The sequence below is a fragment of the Terrapene carolina genome, unplaced genomic scaffold, assembly GCF_002925995.2.
Source record: "Terrapene carolina triunguis isolate 2854851 unplaced genomic scaffold, T_m_triunguis-2.0 Scaffold141, whole genome shotgun sequence".
In the NCBI taxonomy this organism is placed as follows: domain Eukaryota; kingdom Metazoa; phylum Chordata; order Testudines; family Emydidae; genus Terrapene; species Terrapene triunguis.
Genome location: NW_020664492.1, coordinates 6705755 through 6730089, shown reverse-complemented (window position 1 = coordinate 6730089; position 24335 = coordinate 6705755). Strand labels below are relative to the sequence as shown.

The 24335-nt window shown below is 44.2% G+C and overlaps 1 protein-coding gene across 1 annotated transcript in view; it reads right to left on the bottom strand.

The window, feature by feature from the left end:
* Positions 1 to 14920: 14920 nt before the first annotated feature.
* Positions 14921 to 24335, bottom strand: part of LOC112117834 (mesenteric estrogen-dependent adipogenesis protein) — a 21117-nt gene continuing 11702 nt past the window's right edge. Inside the window, exons 3-5 of the mRNA XM_026653571.1 lie at positions 22484 to 22602; positions 18137 to 18422; positions 14921 to 15399 (exon numbers count right to left, since the gene is read on the bottom strand). Coding sequence (XP_026509356.1) covers positions 15326 to 15399; positions 18137 to 18422; positions 22484 to 22602 — 479 coding nt within the window. The 3' untranslated portion in view covers positions 14921 to 15325. The remainder of the gene's footprint in view (positions 15400 to 18136; positions 18423 to 22483; positions 22603 to 24335) is intronic.

Genomic DNA, 24335 nt, shown 5'->3' with positions numbered 1-24335 from the left:
GCCCTGAGGCCCCGCCCACACCATCATCCATCCCTCCCTCCCTCCCTCCCTCTGTCGCTCACTCTTCCCCGCCCTCACTCACTCATCATTTTCACTGGGCTCGGGCTGAGGAATTTGGAGTGTGGAAGGGGGCTCAGGGCAGGGGGTTGGGATGCAGGAGGGGTTTGGGATGCGGGCTCCAGAGGGAGTTTGGTGTGGGAGGGGCTCAGGGCTGGGGCAGGGTGTTGGGGTGCAGAGGGGGTTCAGGCTCCGGGAGGGAGTTTGGGTGGGGGAGGGGGCTCAGGGCTGGGGTTGGGGCACAGGAAGGAGCTCAAGGTGCAGGCTCCGGCCGGGTGGCACTTACCTCAGGCAGCTCCCGGAAGCAGCCAGCATATCGGGCTCCTAGGTGGCGGAGGTGCGGACCGGTGGCTGTGCACGCTCCCCCCAGCCACAGGCGCGACCCCCACAGCTCCCATTGGCCACATTCGCAGCCAATGGGAGCTGTGGAGCAGGCGCTCGGAGCGGGAGCAGCACGCAGAGTCCCCCTGGCCGCCCCTGTGCCTAGGGGCTGCAGGTACATGCTGCCCACTTTGGGGAGCCTGCCTGCGCCGCAACTGCACTTTTAACAGCCCGGTCCGCAGTGCTATATCAGAGCCGCCAGGGTCCCTTTTCAACGGGGCGTTCTGGTGGAAAACCAGACACCTGGCAACCCTACCCAGGGCTCCTACTACCTTCAGCCCTCGCTGGTTGGCCGCGCCCCTCCCCCGGCTCCCAGCCCCTGCAGGGGACTCTGGCAACAGCCGAGGACCCGGAGCAGACGCTTCTTTATTGCTAAGGTGCATGCGCAGCTCGCTGCGTCTGGGCTCTGCTGCCTGCGCCTGTGGGGCGGGTCTCACCTGGCGGAGCCGGAGCCGGGGCCGGGGCCGGGGAGCCGGGGCGGGGTCTGCCGCGGGGGTCCTGGGCGGCCGCGGCCCCGTTGATGGGGGGAAGGGCGGGTCTCCGCCGCCCGCCCCGCGGCGCCGTGTGGGGTCGGCAAGTGGCGCTTCCCCCCGGCGGCTCCAGCCCGTTCGGCGGCGGGGGCCGAGGCCCAGAGTCAGCGGGGGCCAGGGGGAGCCGCTCCCTGCCGCGGGCGAGGGCCGGGCCGCTGGGAGCCGTTAGCGCGGGACGCCGCCCGGTTGCCCCTAGCGCCCGTCTGGTGATTGTGACCGGGGCAGGGGCGGGTCACAGCGGGCACCCGGGGGGAGGGGAGCGGGGCGTTATGTCCATTGGCGGGCCCGGGTCTCGCCCATAGAGCCCGGCGTGGGGTAGCTACGGCGCGAGCCTCTCGGACGTTTTCAGCTGGCGCTGCCCTGCTCGCGGCGGCCTGGCTCGGGGGGGAAGCGGGGATCCGCGGGCCGTCGGCCGGCTGCAGGGGTAGGAACGGGCCGAGGTGAACGGTGGGAAACGTTCCCGCCCACCCGACTCAGCCCTTCTTGCCTCGAGCCGCTCCGGTGACCGGGCTTCCCTGGCGAGAGCCAAAGCTAGCGCCGCAGCTGCAGAAGCCTTTCCGCAGTTCCTATTTCCAGGGCCGGCTCCAGGGTTTTGGCTGCCCCAAGCAGCCAAAAAAAAAAAAGCTGCGATTGCGATCTGCGGCGACAATTCGGCGGAAGGTCCTTCGTTCCGAGTGGGAGTGAGGGACCGTCCGCCGAATAGCCGGACCTGCCGCCCCTCTGCGGAGTGGCTGTCCCAAGCACCTGCTTGCCAAGCTGGTGCCTGGAGCTGGCCCTGCTTATTTTACCCTATATTGACATTAATGCTCCCCATAGATGCCGACTCTGTGGAAAAAAAAATAGCGGGTGCTTAGCACCCACCAGCAGCCAGCTCCCCCCCTCTCTGGGTGCCTCCCATCAGGCCGCCGATCAACTCCTCCTCTCCCTCAGTGCCTCCCACCTGCCAAGATCAGATGTTCCACTGCATGCAGGAGGAGGGGGGAGAACTGGGTGGGAAGAGACGGAGTGGAGTGGGGGTGGGAAAAGGCAGGGCTGGGCAGGGGTCGGGGGGTTGAGCACCCCCAGGGAGCCAGAGGAAGCCAGCACCTGTTAGGTCTACACTTAAAACCTTTTGGCGATGCCACTATAGCACTTAAGTGAAGACATACCTAAGCCAATGGGAGAGTGTCTTCGTTGGCATAGTTAATCCACCTCCCAGAGAGGCGGTAGCCATGTCAACGGGCTCGTCTAGACGCGATATATCGATCCCCGAATGTGCTCCCCGTCGATTCCGGAACTCCACTGGGGCGAGTGGCGGTAGCGGAGTCTACGGGGGAGCCGCGGCCGTCGATCCCGCGCTGTGAGGACCCGAGGTAAGTCGAAATAAGATACGTCGACTTCAGCTACGCTATTCCCGTAGCTGAAGTGACGTATCTTACATCGACCTCCTCCCCCCCAGTGTATACCAGCCCAACGGGAGAAGCTTTCTCACTGACATAGCGCTGTCTCCTCCAAGGCTTAGGTCAGTATAACTACATTGCTCAAGGGTGTGGATTTTTCACACTCCTGAGCGATGTACTTATACCAATATAAGTCTAGTGTAGCCCTGGTCTTGGCTACACTTGAGAGTTACAGTGCAATAAAGCCGCCCCCAGCGCTGTAACTCACTCCCTGTCCACACTGGGAAGGCATTTGCAGCGCTGTATCTCCGTGGCTGCAGCGCTGCATGTATTCCACCTCCCCGAGAGGAATACCGTGTATTGCGCCGCCCAATGTGCTGTGACTGGCCTCCAGAAGTATTCAGCAGTATCCCACAATGCCTGTTCTAGCCACTCTGGTCATCAGTTCTACTGCCCTGGTCTCAGGTAACCAACCATGTGACCCGCCCTTGACGTTCCCCAGGAATTTTAAAAATCCCCTTCCTGTTTGCTCAGCCAGGTGTGGCGTGGAGTGCTATCAGCGAATCTTTCCAGGTGACCATGCCTCCACACGCCAAGCGAGCCCCAGCATGGAGCAATGGCGAGTTGCTGGACCTCATCAGTATTTGGGGGGAGGAAGCTGTCCAGTCCCCGCTGCGCTCCAGCTGTAGGAATTACGATACCTTTGGGAAGGTATCAAAGGACATGATGGAAAGGGGCCATGACCGGGACACCCTGCAGTGCAGGATTAAAGTGAAGGAGCTGCGGAGTGCCTACCGCAAAGCCCGCGACGCAAACGGCCACTTGGGTGCTCCCCTCGCGATCTGCCGATTCTACAAAGAGCTGGCTGAGATACTTGGGGTTAACCCCACCTCCACTCCGAGCACCACCATGGACACTTCAGAGCCGGGGTGGGAGGAGGAGGAGGAAAACGGGAGTGAGGGTGGTGGGGCGGATGGAGACACCCTGGAATCCCTGAAGGCATGCAGCCAGGAGCTCTTCTCGAGCCAGGAGGAAGGTAGCCAGTCGCAGCGGCCGGTACTTGATGGAGGTCAAACAGAAGAGCAGGTTCCCGGTAAGCGTTTTTTTTTCGGGAAGGAATTTTTTTGGTGCGGGCTCTTTGGGAGAGGAGGGTTAGGCATGCATGCCTAGATGCGGAATAGTGCATTGATGTGGTTTATCACATCGCGGTAATCGGCCTCGGTAATCTCTTCGAATGTCTCATCCAGAACGTGTACAATGCGCTTGCGCAGGTTTATCGGGAGAGCCACCGTGGTCCTTGTCCCAGCCAGGCTAACGTGTCCGCGCCACTGTGCCGCGAGGGGCGGGAGGGACCATTGCTGCACACAGGCAAGCTGCATATGGGCCAGGGCGGAAGCCGCATTGCAGAAGACCACCCTCCCTTGCTTCCCAGGTCACCCTCAGCAGCGAGATATCGTCCAGGATGAACTCCTCTGGAAAATGTTGGGACAGTGTTCAGTGTAGGTGCCCCCTGCAGCTGTTGGCTCTCCCCAAGGCACAGAAACCCAGAGGACAGTACAACCCTGAAACAATCAGTCCCCCTTACTCACCATTTTGAGGCTCCCGTGGGTTATGTGTGCTCTGTTTGGGACGCGAAAATTATGCTATTGTATAGACCCTGTGTGTGCCCTCCTTAAGTGCCGGGGAAATCATTACTCTGTCTGCTATAAACAATGCTGCCTCTGTTAAATGTTGCATTTTGCCTATACAGCTGCAAGAACCTTGAGACCTCAGCTGTCCCTCTTATCGCCCGCTCAGAGACTGCAAAGACTCAGGAAGAGACCGCGAAAAACCAAAGAAGACATGCTGCAAGAAGTGATGCGGCAATCTATTAAAGAGAATGAAAAAGCACAGAACTGGAGAGAGAGAGAAAGCAGGATCCGCCAGGAAAACGCAGCGCACCAGCGGCAAAGCATGGAGCCACCGGCAGCAAAGCACGGATCGGCTCATAAGCATCCTGGAGCGCCAAGCAGATGCTATCCAGGAGCTCGTAGCCATGCAGAAGGAGCAGTACCGCAAACGCCCCCCCTTCCCACAGCCCTTGTCCCAAAACTCTTTCCCTTGTGCCCCACTGTTACCTCCAATCCACTTTCCCCAACTTCCGGGTTCTTCACGCCACCAGCTGCCTCCAACACCAGTATCTTCACCACCCAGCCCTGAAAACCACGACCCTTACCCTCTGCACTCAACCCCCATCACCATGCAGTATAGCTAGCCTGAAGTGCAGCACTCACTGCACGGCACACCAGACAGGACATACGTGAATCTGTGATTTTGTACCATTCCCCACTCCACCCCCTTGCCCTTTCTGATTCCCAAGCACTTGTGTTTCTTTTCAATAAATGGATTTTCTTTTCAATAAATTGATTTTTTGGCTTTGAAAACATTCTTTATTATTGCATAAAGTAAAAGATTCCTTAGCCTAGGAAATAAACAGGCACTGCAAGTCTGCTTAGCAAACACGGATTCCTAAAGATTGGAACTACTGCACTTCACTCCCGTGCAGGGCACCAGATATATCTGCTGGTTTTCAGCCTCAAATTGCTCCCTCAAGGCATCCCTAATCCTTGCAGCCCCACGCTGGGCCCTTTGTAATAGCCCTGCTCTCTGGCTGTGCAAATTCAGCCTCCAGGTGTTGAACCTCGGAGGTCCATGCCTGAGTAAAGTTTTCACCCTTCCCTTCACAAATATTATGGAGGATACAGCACGCGGATATAACCGCGGGGATGCTGTTTTTGGCCAAGTTAAACTTCCCATACAGAGATCGCCAGCGGCCCTTTAAACGGCCAAAGGTGCACTCCACAGTCATTTGGCACCGGCTCAGCCTGTAGTTGAACCGTTCCTTGCTGCTGTCAAGGCTCCCTGTGCCACGGCATTAATGGGTAAGCAGGATCTCCAAGGATCACAGTGGGCATTTCAACTTCCCCTACTGTGATCTTCCCCTCTGGGAAAAAAGTCCCGGCCTGCAGCTTCCTGAACAGCCAAGTGTTCCGAAAGATGCGTGTGTCATGCACCTTTCCTGGCCAGCCTGTGTTAATGTCAATGAAATGCCCACGGTGATCCACAAGCGCCTGGAGAACCACAGAGAAATACCCCTTCAGATTAACGTACTTGGATGCTAGGTGGGGTGGTGCCAGAATAGGAATGTGCGTCCCATCTATCGCCCCTCCACAGTTAGGGAAACCCATTTGTGCAAAGCCATCCACTATGTTCTACACGTTACCCAGAGTCACGGTTCTTCTGAGTAGGATGCGATTAATGGCCTTGCAAACTTGCATCAACACGATTCCAACTGTCGACTTTCCCACTCCAAACTGGTTTGCAACCGACCGGTAGCTCTCTGGAGTTGCCAGCTTCCAGATTGCAATAGCCACCCACTTCTCCACTGGCAGGGCAGCACTCAATCTCGTGTCCTTGCGCCGCAGGGTGGGGGCGAGCTCCTCACACAGTCCCATGAAAGTGGCTTTTCTCATCCGAAAGTTCTGCAGCCACTGCTCGTCATCCCAGACTTCCATGACGATGTGATCCCACCACTCAGTGCTTGTTTCCCGAGCCCAAAAGCGGCGTTCCACGCGGCTGAGCATGTCTGTGAATGCCACAAGCAATTTTGTGTCGTACGCGTTACGCGGCTCGATAGCATCGTTGGACTCCTCACTCTCATTGTCACTTTGGATCTTAAGGAATAGTTCGACAGCCAAACGTGACGTGCTGGCGAGACTCGTCAGCATACGCCTCAGCAGTTCGGGCTCCATTTCCAGCAGACAGATCGCGCTGCACAGAAACCATTGAAAGATGGCGCCAAGGGTGGACGGAAAGAAAGGGATTTCTGGGATGCAAAGCGATGCATCACGGGGTGTTGGGACAGGACCCAGAATGCCCCGCACCCACGCCCCCTTCCCACAACCCACGGTGCCAGAATGGGAAGAGGTGCTCTGTGGGATAGCTGCCCATAATGCACCGCTCCCAATGGCGCTGCAATTGCCGCAAATGTGGCCACGACAGTGCACTGGCAGCTGTCAATGTGGACAGACTGCAGTGCTTTCCCTACTCTGCTGTACGAAGGCAGCTTTAACTCACAGCGCTGTACAGCTGCAAGTGTAGCCAAGGCCAGGAGGCCTGAATCCCTTACTTCACAGTGTTTCCTTATTGGTTCTGCTTTGTTAATATGTCTGATTAAAGTGGCCGCCTCTGTAAATTCTGTAGGAGATGGATGCCCTGAACTGACAGGTTTTTTGTAGGATAGTTGGGGACGACAAGAAACATAGGAGAAAATACTTTCAGTGCAGATTTTACTGTATTAGAGACAAATGTCTTTCAGTAGCTTGAACATTAAAAGGTCAGCTTATGTGAAGCTGTTAACTGATATAGTCTAATGGACTCCATTGTGGAGCAGACTTCAGTTGTTTTACTGCCCAATAAGCTTTACTTGTTACTACCTGCAGTTGTATTACACAGCAAGTAGTTAAGGAAAATGAAATGGAAATAACATTGTTATATTTAAATATTACTTATTTCAAAGGAAATGTGGAAAGGGCTGAAAATGAATTGCTGACTAAAGTGCTTATCTACTTGTTTTGATATTGTTCATTGCAGATTTGTTTCTCATTTGTTTAAGTTGACTTGACATATTTAAAAACAAATCAGCAAGATTTGGGGCTGGTGTTTCCATTTGTATAGTTCACGAGTGGCTTGTAAAGTATTCATACCACTTAGCTGGGTGTGCCTCTGCATGCTGGTGGCTGAGTGACCTTAGCACCGAGAGAGGTTTGCTGCTTGTCATTGGCAAAACATTGAGACAGTGTAGGCTGGAGAGTTAAGGGGGCAAAGTGTTCTCACAGTTCCAGGTTGTACCCCATGGAACCCATCACAGAGTGATAATTGGGAATTGTTTAAGAACACTTTATTAGATGTCCAAAAAGTTGCAGTCCTACAATCAAGGAAGGTCTGAGCTGATTTTAAAATAAACTGTTTTAGAGAGGAAGGGAACACAGCTATTATATATAATAAAAATAAACAAATGGAAGAAGGGGGAAGTTGATCGTAATTAATATAAATCAGAAGCTAGGCATTGTAGAAAATTGATAAGGGAAGCAAGGAGATGCCTCTAACTAGCAGAGTTAAGGACAATAAGGAGTTTGTTCCTAATATATTTTGTTAAAAGAATTATAACAATCGTATTGGTTCATTACTAGATGGAAATGGTAGAATTATTAATAATCAGAGCTTAAATTCAGCTAGCAGCCAGTGCTGTCCAGAGAGGAGCTCTGGTAAATATTTTCAACCCCCCTGGAGTTTTTATAACATGTTGAGGGATGTGGGGGGGGGGGGGGGCTCTGAGAAATAAAAGAATTTAAGACCCGTCAATGATAATGTATAAAAGATGTGTTCAGTAAATATTTCTGTTCTGTATTTGGGGGAAAACAGATAATGTCATATCATGTGATAACACTCTTGGATGACTTGCATCCAAGAGTTTTAAAAGAGTGGATTGAAGAACTGACTGGACTATTAATGTTGATTTTCAATAAGTCAATGGCGAAGTTCTAGGTGACTGGCAGAAAACTAATATATCAATTTTTAAAAAGAGTAAATGGGATTACCTGGGTAATTATAGGTCTGTTAGTCTGACTTTGATTTGGGCAAGGTAATGGAGTGGCTAATTTGGGACTTGATTAATAAAGAATTCAAGGAGGGTTACATAATTAATGCCAATTAACATGAGTTTATGGAAAATAGATCCTGTCAAACTCATTTGATATTTTTTTATATTACATGCTTGGTTGCTAAAGGCAATAGTGATGTTGTAATAGACATTTGTAAGGCATTTGACTTGTTACTGCACAACATTTTGATTAAAACAAGGTTATAAAATCAGCATGGCACAAATTAAATAGATTAAAAGATGGCTAACTGATAGGTCTCAAAGTATTTGTAAACAGGTAATCATCATCGAGTGGGTGTGTTTCTAGTGGCGTCCCACAGCGATCAGTTCCTGGCCCTATGCTATTTCATTATTTTATTGATGAACTGGAAGAAAATATAAAATCATCACTGACATAAGTTGCAGATGAGATTAAAAATTGGGGGAGTGGTAAATAATGAAGAGGACAGGCCACTGATGCAGAGTGGTCTGGATTGCTTGGTAAGCTGGTCTTAAGTAAACAATATGAATTTTAGTATGGCTAAAACATCCAGGAACAGAGAAAGCAGGACAAACTTAGAGGATGGGGGACTCTATCCTGGGAAGCAATGACTGAGAAGGATTTTGGGGATCATAGTGGATGATCAGCTGAACATAAGCTCCCAGTGCGGCTCAGCAGACAAACGGGCTAATGTGATTCTTGGATGTGTTAACACAGGAAACTCAAGTAGGAGCAGAGAGGTTATTTTACCTCTGTATTTGGCCCTTATGTAGCCATTGCTATGATACAGTGACCAGAGCTAGTGCACACATTTCTGACCAAAGGTGTTGGTGGATTCTCTGTCACAAGCAATTTTTAAAGCAAGACTGGGTGTTTTTCTAAAAGAATGCTGTGGGAATTACTTTGGGAAAGTTGTGTGTGTTATACAGATCAGACTAGATGATAACACAGCCCTTCTGGCATTGGAATCTATGAAAAGATCCTTTGCTCTTATCTTGTAGGCATTTGCATTCTCATGCCTATCATCCTGGCAATCTTTACTACTCACATTCCTGCAGCTCAGTGGGTGGGATGTGGTAACTAATGGTATTCTCCAAAAAAAAAAAAAAAAAACCCCAAAACAAACAAGGAGTCCTTGTGGCACCTTAGAGACTAACAAATTTATTTGGGCTTAAGCTTTTGTGGGTTTGACCCACTTCATCAGATGCATGAAGTGAAAAATACAGGAGCAGGTATAAATACATGAAAGGATGGGGGTTGCTTTACCAAGTGTGAGGTCAGTCTAAGGCAGGGGTTGGCAACCTTTCAGAAGTGGTGTGCCGAGTCTTCATTCACTCTAATTTAAGATTTTGCTTGCCAGTAATACATTTTAATGTTTTTAGAAGGTCTGTATAAGTCTATAATATACAACTAAACTATTTTGTATTTAAAGTAAATAAGGTTTTTAAAATGTTTAAGAAGCTTCATTTAAAATTAAATTAAAATGCAGAGTCTCCCGGACCGGTAGCCAGGACCCGGGCAGTGCGAGTGCCACTGAAAATCAGCTCGCGTGCCACAGGTTGCCTACCCCTGGTCTAAGGAGATAAATCAATTAACAGCAGGATACCAAGGGAGGAAAAATAACTTTTGAAGTGGTAAGAGAGTGGCCCATTACAGACAGTTGACAAGAAGGTGTGAGTAACAGTAGGGAGAAATTAGTAATGGGGAAATTAAGTTTAGGTTTTGTATTCTGTTCAGGTTCTTATACTAGTTTAATCACCATAGTATATGAAGGAGATACTATACAAGAAAAAAGAAGACCGCTTCTGTTTAATGTCTCTTTATCTGTTACTGTTTCATAACCCACTACTCTATGCAGTACAATTAAAAATAATATTCTTGCTAATCACCCTTTCTTGAATAGAAAACACTTTTACACTGTCTACTTTTATGAAAGTTTATGAAATAAAAAATTCACATGAAAATAAAATTTAAGCAAAGATGGCATTCATGTGACTGCTGTTGGTAGCAACTTTTCTTATGTATAGTTAAATCTGTGATAGAAGTGGTATGGGAATCTAAGATTATAAAAATATCCTACTTAAATATTGAAATTATTGTAAACATTTTAATTATCTTTTAAGGTAAAGAGTAATACAAAACCAAGGAAACTACCTTATGATCTCTTACATTGCCACCAATGCCAATGTCACCAATATTACATGACCAAGGTAGTGGGATCAGAAATGCCAGTTTTCAGAAAACTGCCCAGAGCAATACAAGTGCAGTTTAACACTTAATGCGGCTCTGTGAATATGAAGCAGAGGGCTTGTCCTTGGTTGTGTGTATTTTTTGTTAAGTACAGCTCCAGTAAACAATATAACATTTAATTTAGATCTGTTTTAGTGACAGACCAATTACATGTGACATTATTCCATCAGTGTCTTGCACTCTGGTTCTGGCTCTCTGATTTGCCTATTCATAGAATTATTTCTCAGTAGCCATACAGTATCCAAATCTCAGTGCTCTAGCTAATGATGATTGTTATTCAGTGTGTAAGTGTTACATAATCACTGAGGGTTTGATTGTGGTATTCTTACTCTTTAATACTTTGCCACTAGTGTCCCAGTGCAATTGGAACTAGCCAAACGGTAAGGTATTAAGCATTGTGAGTAAAAGGTATCCACTGTCCCTGGATGCTTGTTTTAACTATACTGCAACTGATTTACTCAATTTAGCAGCTACAATTCCTCTTTTCTGATTGGCTTATGTACTAAATTTTTCAATTTTTTTACCAGCAGCAAAACTGCTGTCTTAGCTTCTCTCTCTCTCTCTCCTGTGAAAAGGGGCAGAAAAACTTCAAATGTGCCCTTCTTTCTTATAACCTTTGAAGGGACAACTTAAGCCTAAGTTGACTTTTTTTTTTTAATTAGACATTAAAGGTGCTATCTATCCCCATTAGTTGCACTACAACATGAGAGCTAGTACTGTTGGATAAAACATTTTGGTGCAGTACTTATCAAAAGTTTTAAAAATAAGGACATTTTTGAATGTGGTAGAGGAAGATATTCTAGTACTATGTCCTTGTTTTCTAGAACTAGTTAGGACAGTCATTAGAACTGTCGGTTTCCTGCTCTTTTAATAGATTTGTGCATGGCTGCTTTTAACTTCAGACCATTTGTTAGGATTTGGGAACTGAAAGTACACCTACTGGAGGTTCCTCCCACCTACTGCTGGCACTGGCAGAATTAGTAATTAAATCCTTCAGCCAACTAATGATAAATACTCCTACTTCCTATTTGTTAGGACTCAACCCTCTTGTTCCTCACCCTTGACAAATTCCTGAAGAGCTCTATGTAGCTCAAAAGCTTGTCTCTTTCATTGACAGTTGGTCCAATTAAAAAAAAAAATTACTACCTTACCTGCCTTGTGTGTCATATAATGGAACCAATACAGCAAATTAACCACTGCCATCCATTAGCTATCAAGTACAGAAAATAAGGTTGCAAACACCAATTTAAAAATGCTGCCCTCTTATTTACAAGATCACCAGAAAAGTGAGAACAGGCATTTGCATGGCACTTTTGTAGCTGGTGTTGCAAGGTATTTATGTGCCACATATGCTAAGCATTTGTATGCCCCTTCATGCTTCAGTCACCACTCCAGAGGACATTCTTTCATGCTGATGACACTTGTTTAATTAACACATTATTTTTTAAGTTGTGACTGAGTTCCTTGGGGGAGATTTGTATGTCCCCACTCTATTTTATCCACATTCTGCCATATATTTCATGTTATAGGAGTCTCAGATGATGATCCACCACATGTTCATTTTAAAAAACACTTTCACTGCAGATTTGACAAAACGCAAAGAAGGTACCAATGTGAGATTTCTACAGCACTTGACCTAAGGTTTAAGAATCTGAAGTGCCTTCCAAAATCTGAGAGGGATGAGGTGTGAAGAATGCCTTCAGAAGTCTTAAGAGCAACACTCTAATGTGGAAACTACAGAACCCGAACCACCAAAAAAGAAAATCAACCTTCTGCTGGTGGCATCTGACTCAGATAATGAAAATGAACATGCATTGGTCCACAATGCTTTGGATTGTTATCGAACAGAACCCGTCATCAGCATAAACGCATGTCCCCTGGAATGGTGGTTGAAGCATGAAGGGAGATATTTATGTGCCAGATGTGCTAAAGATTCATATCTTGCAACGCTGGCTACAACAATACCATTAGAACGCCTGTTCTAGCTTTCAGGTGATGTAAACTAGAAGCCGGCATCATTATCTCCTGTAAATGTAAACAAACTTGTTTGTCTTAGCGATTGGCTGAACAATTAGGACTGAGTGGACTTGTGGGCTCTAAAACTTTAGTTTTATTTTTGAATGCAGTTTTATTTGTAATTCTACATTTGTAAGTTCAACTTTCATGATAAAGCGATTGCCCTACAGTGCTTGTATTGGGTGAATTGAAAAATGTTTTTTTACAGTGCAAATTATAATAAAGTGAGTACTGTTCACTTGTGTTGTAATTCAAATCAATATTTGAAAATGTAAACATCAAAAAACAACAATAGAATACTATTTAAACAGTTCAATTAATTTTTTAATCGCTTGACAGCCCCAGTTTTGGCACATGCCTGCACAGGTAGAATCATACATTAAAAACAAATCTTTAGAACTGGAAATAACCTATTTTAAACAGAAGTACAAAAAAAGTACAAAATAGTTGTGTGGTCCTATACAATGCAATATTAGAAAATGTCTAAAATAAGTTTACAAGATATTTAAAGTTTGACTAGTCCCTTTAGAAGGCGGATTCCAGCAAAATTTAATGCTGTATTCTAACAATATGAGTATTATTCCACTCCTCATAGGATTTTTTCTGAACAAGCAAAATTAAGGTGTTTGAGCAAGTATATACAGTAGACAGCTTCAAACAGAGTAAAAAAAGACTACTGTACAGTATACATGAGCTTAATAAAAGTACACAAAGGCCAGCAGTAAAATACAGAAGAACTTCATTATAATGTTGATTATAAAGGATATGGTATATTAGGTTGATTACTAAAGTCAGTTTTACTCAGACACCATACATATAGAAAAAAATTAGTCACCAAGCCAGCTGCCACTCTGTCAAATTGCATAATTGAAAAATTAAAAGCATCTTCAAAATCCCATTTTTCATAAGTTATTCAGTCTAAACTTTGCAAGATGTAAGATTGCTATTAATATAGTCTCCAAGGCCTGCTTTACAGGTATTCTGGAAAGAAAGAAGAATTTTGTGGCAAGTTCTCAGCTACCATAAGTCTTTCTTTATGAATCAAAGTAATTACCAGGGCGCTTCCAGTGTCTATGACAATGTGGATTCTCACCAATATCTGGAAGTGTGTACAAATTTAGTCTTCCACCATGTCATCAAGAATGTCAATCATTTTAACCTCAGGAGCCATGTGTACTGTATGCATCTGTTTCTCAAGAAGTTCTTCCATGATCAATTATTCAATGGGGGAGACGATGTATGGCTCAACCATTAACAGTGGCTGATTTTTAAAAGTTTTGAAAGTCATGACACATCTGACACTTTAAATACTACCAGTAAAATGCACATGATAAATGAAGACATCAAAACCAAACAAATTACAGCTAAAAATCTCAAACTAAGAGAGATAAAGTGAATGTACAGCCTTGTTTTGTGTTAAAGCCTCCTTTGGAAAGAGATTCATTACTACTGATGGGTTTTATACTGAATTTTTTTTTAACCTCAAAGAATGGCAGTAAGTGGAAAACATTTTAAGTAACAAAACACACGGTGATTTAAGTAACAGTATTGAAGTTTAAGATTTTTACTAACTGATTTAGTGTGCCAGAAGATGATAGTGTACTTGATTCAAGGCATAACTTGTAGTCTCAGATTTCAGTCATCTCCAAGGGAGATAGCAGCATACCCAGACCACTTTAAAAAAAAGTACAAGTATAGCAACATTGGACTCATTTAGCACCTCCTGTAGGAGGCTCTGAAAGGGCTTTACAAACATCAATGAAGCCTCAACACTCCTGAGAGATAGATTAAATGGTTTTCCCCATTTTACATATTTTTGGAAATAGATGCACAGAGAGGTTAAACAGCATGTGACTGAGGTGGGAACAGAATTTAGATCTTCTGATTCCCTGTCCTCTGCCTTAACCACAAGATTCTATTTTTTCCCCCCAAAAAACTTCTAGATCAACAGTTAGAAAACAATCTTGGATACTATACCCAGCTTCTAGATTCACAACAGCCTTGTCAGTCCTTAAGTCCTCACTGGCCTCAGAAAAGTGTTTAAAAATACATTTAAACATAGATCAAAACAGATGGTAGCAAAACTAGTTTATAACTCTGCTAGGCTTACTTGTGTGGACAGGGATCAAGGAATAGTTTTAAACATTTTTTAATGAAGATTCTTTGGCTTAACATAGTTTGGCCAGTGTTGTAAGAAAGTTCAGAAGAAGTTGCAGCAAAAAGGTGTTTAAACATGATTCCACAGCCAGTGATAACAGAGCCTAACTTGGATCTTTATTGAAACACTGTGATAACCGTTTCCTAACCAACAATTTGAGACCTATTCTCACATTGCCAAGTCTTCAGGAGAACCATGCTAATCACCTCACCATCTGAGTTTAGGCAAAGCAAGTGAAGTAGCAATCACAGAAGAGTTCTGTACTGAGGCCTTGGCTACACTCAGGAATTCACAGCGCTGCCGCGAGTGTAGTCACGCCACCAGCGCTGCGAGAGCTCTCTCACAGCGCTGCAAGTACTCCACCTCTCTGAGGGGAGTAGCTTGCAGCACTGCGAGTGAGCATGCAGCACTGATCACACTCTGATCACACTGGCGCTTTACAGCGCTGCACTCGCTGTGCTTGGGGGCGGGGGGCGTTTTCACACCCCTGAGCGCAGCAAGTTGCAGCGCTGTACAGCGCCAGTGTAGCCAAGGCCTCCAAGTGTTGCAGTGGTAAGCAACCAGACTTGGTGTTATGGAAAGAGGAAAAGAGGAGCTACACAATACCCACTGACTACTCTGCTTCCCATGGAGATGCCCATTTCAAAAGAAACAGGATGATGTTGGGGGATGGAAGAGTAAAGAATAGAGTAGAATCCCTTCCTGGTATCCTAGACACAAACAAGGAACAGCTGCCTCACTCCTCCCTTCTCAAACTTCTCACTCCTGCAATGCATTGATGTGCATTTGCATTCTCACTTGAAAGTCTTATGATTTTTATACCAATTTCATGAATTTTGTTGGTCTTCCTTCTGATTCTTGAACTCTTGGGGTTCAACATACTCTCACAAGAGGATTTGTTAAAGATGGCTGTGGTGTCAGACTGCAGTTAAAACCATCTATCGAATCTGAAAAATAGTAAGAAGAGCATGGTTTACAACAGGCCTACTAGGAAATAAACAAAATAGTAATGCCCACCACCAAAGCATGAGCAAGAAGTGGTTTAGTTACAAGTTTGAAGAGTAAAGAAGTGGAGTGCTCTAGAGTACCAAAAAGGAGATTAAGGGAGATTTTCAGAGGCACACAGGGCAGCTAGACACCCAACTCCCACTGAATGTTAAGAGGAAGGGAAAATTTTTCCCTTCTTGGGATAAAGAGCCTTTGCTGGACAATTAGCAGTATTTCACATATTTAAAGGCTCATCTCCTCTATAAAGAAAGGTTGCTTACCAGTAATTGTTCAAGAGTTGCCTCTGTGTATTCACAACTTGTGGGATTTGGCACCACTGAATTGCTGAGCTGCACAACTGCCTTGAAAAGCCACATCTGTTGGGGATTCCCTGAGGGTATGTCTACACTACAGGATTAATCCGAATTTAGATAATTCGAATTTGGGAAACAGGTTGTATAAATTCGATTGTGCGCGGCCACACTAAGCACCTTAATTCGGTTTTAAACCACATTAATTCGGTGGTGTGCGGCCACACTACCCCATTAACTTAAACACAGTAATTCGGTGGTGTGCGTCCACACTAACCCTAATTCGAATTAACAAAATCGATTTAGGCTCTACTCCGTTCGTCGAGGTGGAGTACAGAAATCGATTTAAAGGGCCCTTTAATTCGAATTAACTGGCTCTGTAGTGTGGACGGGTGAAGGGTTAATTCGGATTAAGGCAGCTAAATCCGAATTAAAGTCCTAGTGTAGACCAGGCCTGAGTGTTCCTGTGAGATGGTGATGCCGTCACCCTACTCTACATACAAGAGTGTACAGCTTTTCAAGGTAGTTCAGTGCCAGAGGTGCCAGATCCCACAAGTGGGAATATCCAGAGGTCCTCAAAGAAAACACACAAGTTTGACAATGGTTATTAAGTTCTGTTGCATCTCAGCCCACATTCTAATAGACCAGGCTGAACTGTGGCTATATCTGGGCCATGTTCTAGCCAGATTCAAAAACTGTTCAAGGGAATTAGGCAAAATTCTCTAGATAATATAATTTTAGCCTGATTAGAATATGGTTCAGCACAATGTTCACAGGCCAAGCTCCAAAATGTGTTAGAAAAGACAAGTCAATATGCTAATGAATTTAATTACAACTGTTAAAACTGTTTGTCTGTCATAGATGGGACCTTTGACTTTAGCACAGTTTAGGGGTATGGTTAAATTCCCATGTACACCACAAAATGGAATGTTTTAACTGTGCCGTGGGGATAATACAGAGGAGACTTTAGGCCCTGTTCACTTTTCAGTTGTAACCAAGCTCGGGACACATTTACAACAAGGTTAGAAGGTTTAGCATAGTTGGGATGTAACCAAGGCTAGAGCACTGGACAATGCAGGAAGATGGGGGCGTAGTTTTATTTGTGCATTATGAGCAGGAGCATTAGTTTGTCACAGTGTTAGTTACAAATTGGCAAAAAAGTGGAGCTGCTTCTCTCCCATCTCCTCTTCCTTATCCTCCTGTTGGTTTTGGAGACATATTATAACCACTGTAGAGTTAAAGAGCTTATTTTTAAAGAAAAGTGGGGGAGGCTGAGAAGAGTATAAAGAAGGGGGAGAGAACAGGAGGGAAAGATGAAATTGGGAAAGGTAGTAAAGAACAGATGAGAGGAAAATAAGGTACAAGAAAAAAAGAAAAGGTGGAGAGGAGATAAAGGAAGCAAGAGGAGAGGAGATGGGGACAGCCAGTCCCTCAAAATAACCTAGGGCAGAAGCTCCCATCCATTTCTATTTTTCTTTTAAAAACCACAGAGTATTCTTAAGTATCATGTTTTAAAAATCTTAATCATAATAACCTACAAAAAAAAAAACCAACAAAAAAAAAAGAAAAACAATAAAAAAGCACGTGGACAGCCAGTTGCGGTAAATAACAAAAAAAAAAGTTTTATTTCAGCTGTCTACAGCTGACATTGTGGGTTGCATATGTGTGTGTGCACAAGTCATGCCATCATGTAAAAAAAGCAGGACATTTTGAAAAAAATTGCAGAGGAGACAAAGAACCTGCCAATAGCATGGACAATTAACTACTGTATGCACTCAACTTGGGTGAACATTTTTACAAATTTAGTCTTATAGCAATGAAATTTTTTTTTACAAACTAGTTGACAAATGGTTAGGAGGCATTTGGTTATTGGATTTAGATAATTATTTATGCAACACCAAAAAAATGTGCAAATTCCTTTACAGCCCAAATTAATTACATGATTTCCCCCCTCCCCGCCAAATAACTTGCACTCTAATTCTGGCTGTGATACAAGTGATTTTAATGATATGTGCATGGGTTAAAGCAGGAAAAGTGTTGAGTAAATATTATCTGAGCTTGGTTTTTCAAAGCCCTGTGTTGTATATGACAAAATCATTCTCTATGTCATAAAGATATGCTAAATGAAGATGGTTTTACATTGCTCACTGCACAGCTTCACCTATAACTGAAGGTACACACAAATTATTGAAATGATGTAGGAGACATTTAAAATTGCTGGTTAAAAAAAATGGAATTTCAGAAACCCAGAATGTGTTTCAGGGGACATTTCTGAATTTTGTATAATCCTGATTTTAGATAATCAGAGTTCAAATAATTGGAGTTGAGTTATAGTATATTAAAAAGCAGTAACAGTAGGTTTTTGTCTTGTCTGATATCAACCTACCTCTTGAGGTAACACTGAATTTTCGGTCTGAAAAACTGTTCAAACGGACATAAGGTTCACCCATTTTTTCTAGAAACATAGTGCTTATTTCTTTCTTTTCTGGAGTGGTATTGGACAAATTCAAAACTTTCCCAGTCACTGCAACTGTGTTTTTGCTGATCCCAAACCAATAGAAGAAATCAAACAGGGCATCAGATTTGAACTCATAGGAAAAGCTCAAGTCTTCTCCGGTAACTAAATGGCTTCCTGGAGGGAAAAAATTCTTGACAACTTCTTGGAAATCAAACTGGGGGAAAAAAAAAAAAAAAATTATATATAGTTAAATGTTTAAATCATGTAAGGCATGATCTCTGCGTCAAAGAGCTTACAACTTATACTTTAGATGTGACATCCTATTTAAAAAACAAAACAAAAAACTTACCCATAGAATTTCAATCTGCAGTTGCAGATATGGAGACCTGCAGCATTCTAATCCCCATACCACACAGCTGTCTATCACTAGCGTCACTGCTTTGACATTTGACTCACTTTCCCCCTCCTTTCCTTGTGATGGGGGGGGAAAGAGGGAGAAGTGTCAAAGCAGTGATCCTAGTGATACTAGCAGGTGCAGTGATGCTTTCAAATAAACTTTATATAATGGGCAAGGGACTTCAATGAAGAGATGTTTGAATACTAAACTCCTATGATTATAGTTCCTTTTTGCCCCCCAGAGATGGCCTATACTTGTATTGTCATTTCCTCCTCATCCTTAAAATGTTAACCTGACAAACTACAATTATCCTAGATTTTTTGTGCCATGAAGACGAGACTGAAGGGTGAAAACTACATTAGCCTGACAAGGGTCTAATCTTACAGAAGCAAAAAAATTCAAGTTAAAGCTCAAATTCCATGCTCACAGCTTGTCATAACTATAAAGGGAAGGGTAACAGCTCTCCTGTGTACAGTACTATAAAATCCCTCCTGGCCAGAGACTCCAAAATCCTTTTACCTGTAAAGGGTTAAGAAGCTCGGGTAACCTGGCTGACACCTGACCCAAAGGACCAATAAGGGGACAAGATACTTTCAAATCTTGGGGGGGGGGGCGCGGCGGGGGAAGGCTTTGGTTTGTGCTCTTTGTTTTGGGGGTTGTTCGCTCTTGGGACTGAGAGGGACCAGACATCAATCCAGGTTCTCCACATCTTTCTAAACACGTCTCTCCTATTTCAAACTTGTAAGTAAACAGCCAGGCAAGGCGTGTTAGTTTTACTTTGTTTTCTCAACTTGTAAATGTACTTTTTACTAGAGTGTTTATCTCTGTTTGCTGTACTTTGAACCTGAGACTAGAGGCGGGTCCTCTGAGCTCTTTAAGTTTGATTACCCTGTAAAGTTATTTTCCATACTGATTTTACAGAGATGATTTTTACCTTTTTCTTTAATTAAAAGCCTTCTTTTTAAGAACCTGATTGATTTCTCCTTGTTTTAAGATCCAAGGGGGTTGGATCTGTATTCACCAGGGAATTGGTGAAGGTCTCTCAAGCCTACCCAGGGAAGGGAATCAGCTTTGGGATGGTGGCAGCGGACCAGATCTAAGCTGGTACTTAAGCTTAGAAGTTTTCATGCAGGCCCCCACATTTGTACCCTAAAGTTCAAAGTGGGGAAGCAGCCTTGACACGGCTATATCATGGTTTTCTCAGTAAAAAATGTGCTGAAACTACACATTTCGGCAGACTTCTGTATAACATGAAGATTGCCTATTACCAACCAGATTTTACCCTTTCATAAATATGTACTTCACGTTGCAGATGGCCATGGGAGAGATTTTCAGATCTGTACTTCAGAAACACATGATCAATTAGCTAATCGTATTTTGGGGGATAGATTATTTCCTAGTGCCTCATTCTGGCTTTACAGCACAAAATATACCAGGTACTTCTTAGAAATTCTCTTACCTGAAAGGATATTAATGGTCTTCCTACCAAAGGACAGCATTATCAAAAGTATATTTGAGTGTAAACCTAATTATCGGAGCCTACATTTTCTGAATTGCATATACAGAAGTGTGCATGAAAAACTTGCATGTGCAATTACAGTGATTGTACATGCAACTGCAAAAATGACATGCACAAATAGCTGTTAGACATCTAAATAGTCACGAGTACACATAATTTATTCATGCACGCAGAGCACATATTTCTGAAATTCTAGGAATAATGTCTAAGGCCAGGCCTACATTAGAAGCTTTTACCAGTATAGCAATGTTGGTTGGGTATGGGATTTTTTTGTGACATTTCTACACTAGGGCTTTTGCCAGTATAGATACAATTAGATCAGCACAAAAGTGTTCTGCCAGTATAGGTTATTTAGTCTGCCAAACCAGTCTAAGCTGCACTGGCAAAACATTTTTTGCCGTATCAACTGCATCTATAATAGAGGAGTTTGCCAGTATAACTATAGCAACAAATCTTTTTTTTTAAAATGTAAACCTGGCATAAGTATCTGATATGCATGACCTAGCATCACACATTTTGCATACAGAATTTGCTTTGTGAAGTGCTGCTCACACATGATGGTATAAAACACTTAGTAGAACACTGCCAATGTTTTCATCCCAGAGGAAATTTTTAAAAGATATATACTTTTCAGTTCATTCATCATTAGATATGCTTTTTTCCCCCTGTTTGAAATTTCAGAATGTGGGTCTGAACAAAATGAGTAACGATTTCCTTTACAGAATGTTAAGCAATACTAGAGTAACACTCAACAAGTCACAGATGAAAATGCTACAGTCAGGTTTCAATGTAATTCATTTATTGCTTTATGACCTCTAAGTCCTCTGGAGAATGTTGCAATCCACATAACACCCTCTATAATAATTCTGCATCTCTGATTTATCTTGCAGATATGAAGAAACATGTAACCTGATATATAGTTAGCTAGGCCCAGATCCTCAAAAGAATTTAGACACTTAACTTCCTTTATTAGCAATTAGCTAATTGATCATGTGTTTCTTAAGTGCAGATCTGAAAATCTCTCCCATGGCCATCTGCAAAGTGAAGTACATTTAAATAAAAGGACATTAGGCACTTACATACCTTAGGATCTGGGCTTTAGTGACTACACATCTGGAGGTGAAGGGCATAAATGATGTCAACTAAAGTTGACATGTAATTTACACAAAATGTATTCCTTTGAGTCAGCTTTTTCTGTTACACTGTAATGGACTAGTGCTACTTTATGCTTCCACTCACTTTTAGTCAGACTGTATTCCTTTTTTGGGATGGAGAGGGCCTGGTGGGGATGGAAATCCACGCTTTGCAGGAGAACATCATGTAGCTGAAATTCAGTTCTAAACTGAGTAGGCTATCTAAATGCTCACATATTGTTTGCAGTGTTGTAGCCGTGTTGGTCCCAAGATATTAGAGAGACAAGATGGGTGAGGGAATATCTTTTATTGGACTAACTTCTGTTGATGAAAGAGACAAGCTTCTGAGCTACACAAAGCTGTTCCTCTGTGTTTGGGAACACAGGGACTCAAGAGAGTCACAGCTAAATACAAGGGGGAACAGATGGTTTAGCATAAGTTGTTAACACAAGATGTAAGAGCCCATTCAAAGTAAAATGACCAGTTAGCATCTCTGCAGTCATAGCACAAGAAAGGGGAGGTTAGTGGGTTACAGACTGTCACAATCAATGGTAATCAGATACTGGATTTATGGTTTATTACAACAATCTGTAACCCACTAACCACGCCTTTCTTGTCCTATGACTGCAGAGGTGATAACTGGCCATTTCATCTTGAATGGTCTCTTACAATGCACGTTATGTACCACACTAAAATAGATGGGTATAATGTTATAGTTCACAGTATTTTATAAGTTAGAATTCATTCCTGCAAATGAAGCTGTTACCCTTTTGGGTACTCTCACAAGAGCAACAATATTTTATGTCCTCTGCTCAATAGGATGCATTGAATGGTTTAAGTTTAATCAGATTAAAAACAAATGAGGGCAAAATTTGACCCTTACTTGCTAGCAATGTAAAAAACAAACAAACAAAAAAACCCACAAATCTGAAACACAGAACTTTGAGTTTGGCAACTAAAGAACATCTCAGTTCACTGCTAAGGACAAAGCAGGTGCCTAAACTTTGAACCCATATTGGTTTTTTTTTATTATTATTTTAATATATGTTGTATAGTTTATATTTAAAGAGAATAGGCTATACCAAAACATGCATTCTAAATCTGTTTATTTGCAAGTTTCCTCCAGAAACCACTTCTGTTTGTGCCTCACACAAGCCAAAAGGAAAGTTAATGTTCAGCACAAACAGCCTTGAGTATCTTATTAACAGCACATATCCAGGACTCACCCGCAGTTTGTAACTTTCTCCGAACACTGAGGATATTACTGTGTTCATACCATGCTCTATCTGTCTTCTCATCTTAGGATGTCGTGTGTTCACGATAAGTGCGTATGTTTTTTCTGAAACTGATACAGTTAAAATGTTACTAATTCCTACATCTGACATCAGCAATATTCATTCACATGCATTACAGTCTTTAGATCAGTGGCTCTCAACCTTTCCAGCCTATTGTACCCCTTTCAAGAGTCTGATTTGTCTGCATACCCCAAGTTTCACCTCACTTAAAAGTTACTTGCTTATAAAATCAGACAAAATACTAAAAAGTGTCATGGCCACACTATTACTGAAAAATTGGTTACTTTCTAATCTTTACCATACAATTATAAAATAAATCAATTAGAATATAAATACTCTACTTACATTTCAATGTATAGTATATAGAGCAGTATAAACAAGTCATTGTATGAAATTTTAGTTTGTACTGACTTTGCTAGTACTTATTATGTAGCCTGTTATAAAACTAGGCAAATATTTAGATGAGTTTATGTACCCCCTGGAAGATCTCTACATACCCCCAGGAGTATTTATATCCCTGGTTGAGAACCACTGCTTTAGACCATTCTCTACCCTACCTCTCCAATGACCGATATATTTATGTCTGCAGTTGCTCTTTAGGGAATCATGCTCCCATTGGATCCACACCTATATAATAACTACTCCTGAGGGAATTACGTGCCAAAAAATTAAAAATTCTGCAAATTTTATTTGTCAATAAATAAAAGTTAAGACTCCAACATGGCAGTGGGGAGCACAGGTCACTGGCTACACAGAGGTGGGAAATCACCCTGCAGCCTGCTCTCCCCCCGCTCATCTCCCCCCAGACCCTGACCCAGTGCAAGGACTGGCGCTGCCCCTCCATGCCAGGTGCACCAGGTGTGGGCAGGCAGGGTCAGCCCAGCAGGATCCAAGTGTGCTGGGGATCCAGGTGTGAGATGAGAGGGTTCTGTGAGGAGCAATCTGGGTGCGGGCAGCTCAGCGGGGGTCCAGCTTCAGGCAGATGGGGGCAGATCTGAATGCACAGGGGCTCATTGGGGGCTTCTGGGTACAGGAGGTGAGGCTTTTTTTGGGGGGAGGGTGTCTGGATGCATGGGGGAGCAGCTCCCCATACAGTGACCCCTCCCCCTATGGCTGAAGAGTGAAGGGGGCAGGAAGCAGGAGGGGAGAGGGATGTGGAGCTTCCTGCGGGGGGGGGGGAGGTTTCTGGGGCTGGGTCTGACCCAGACCCAACTGTTCTTTGCAGAGGAAGAGGAAGTCCCCCTTTCCCCCACCTCCAATCCAGCCGGGACTAGCAGTTGAGCCCGGGGCAGGTAGGAGCCACCAGCTGGGGCATCCCCATAGGCTTAGTTTGATAGCTATTTTGGTGGGGTGGAGGTGGCACAAGATCGCTTGGTTCACTGGCTCTCTTCACCCCCACCTGGAGTGGTATCTGGGCTGCTGGTGCTGCGGAGGCTGGGGATATGCGACAGTCTGAAGTTGACAATCAACTTCAGACTGTCGCATATTCTTGATGAGTGCCTACTGACTGACAGCAGGGCAGGTTGTGCATAAGCATAGAAGGCAGTGGGGAGGGGAAGGGGCCTGGGATGGGGAAGAGAAGTGGATAGAGGAATGGGGGGAGGGGGGCAGCAGGAGCAAGCACCAGGAATATTCTTGGCCCAGGGCCCAGCTCCAGCAATGTTTGGGGCTGGGTCTCTCCCTTGGCCCCGCCTTCCGCCCCTGCGCAGCCCCCGGGCCATTTAAAACAGCCCGGGGGCTCCACTCACCACTGGCAGCGCAGCAGAGCTAAGCGGCTTCCTCC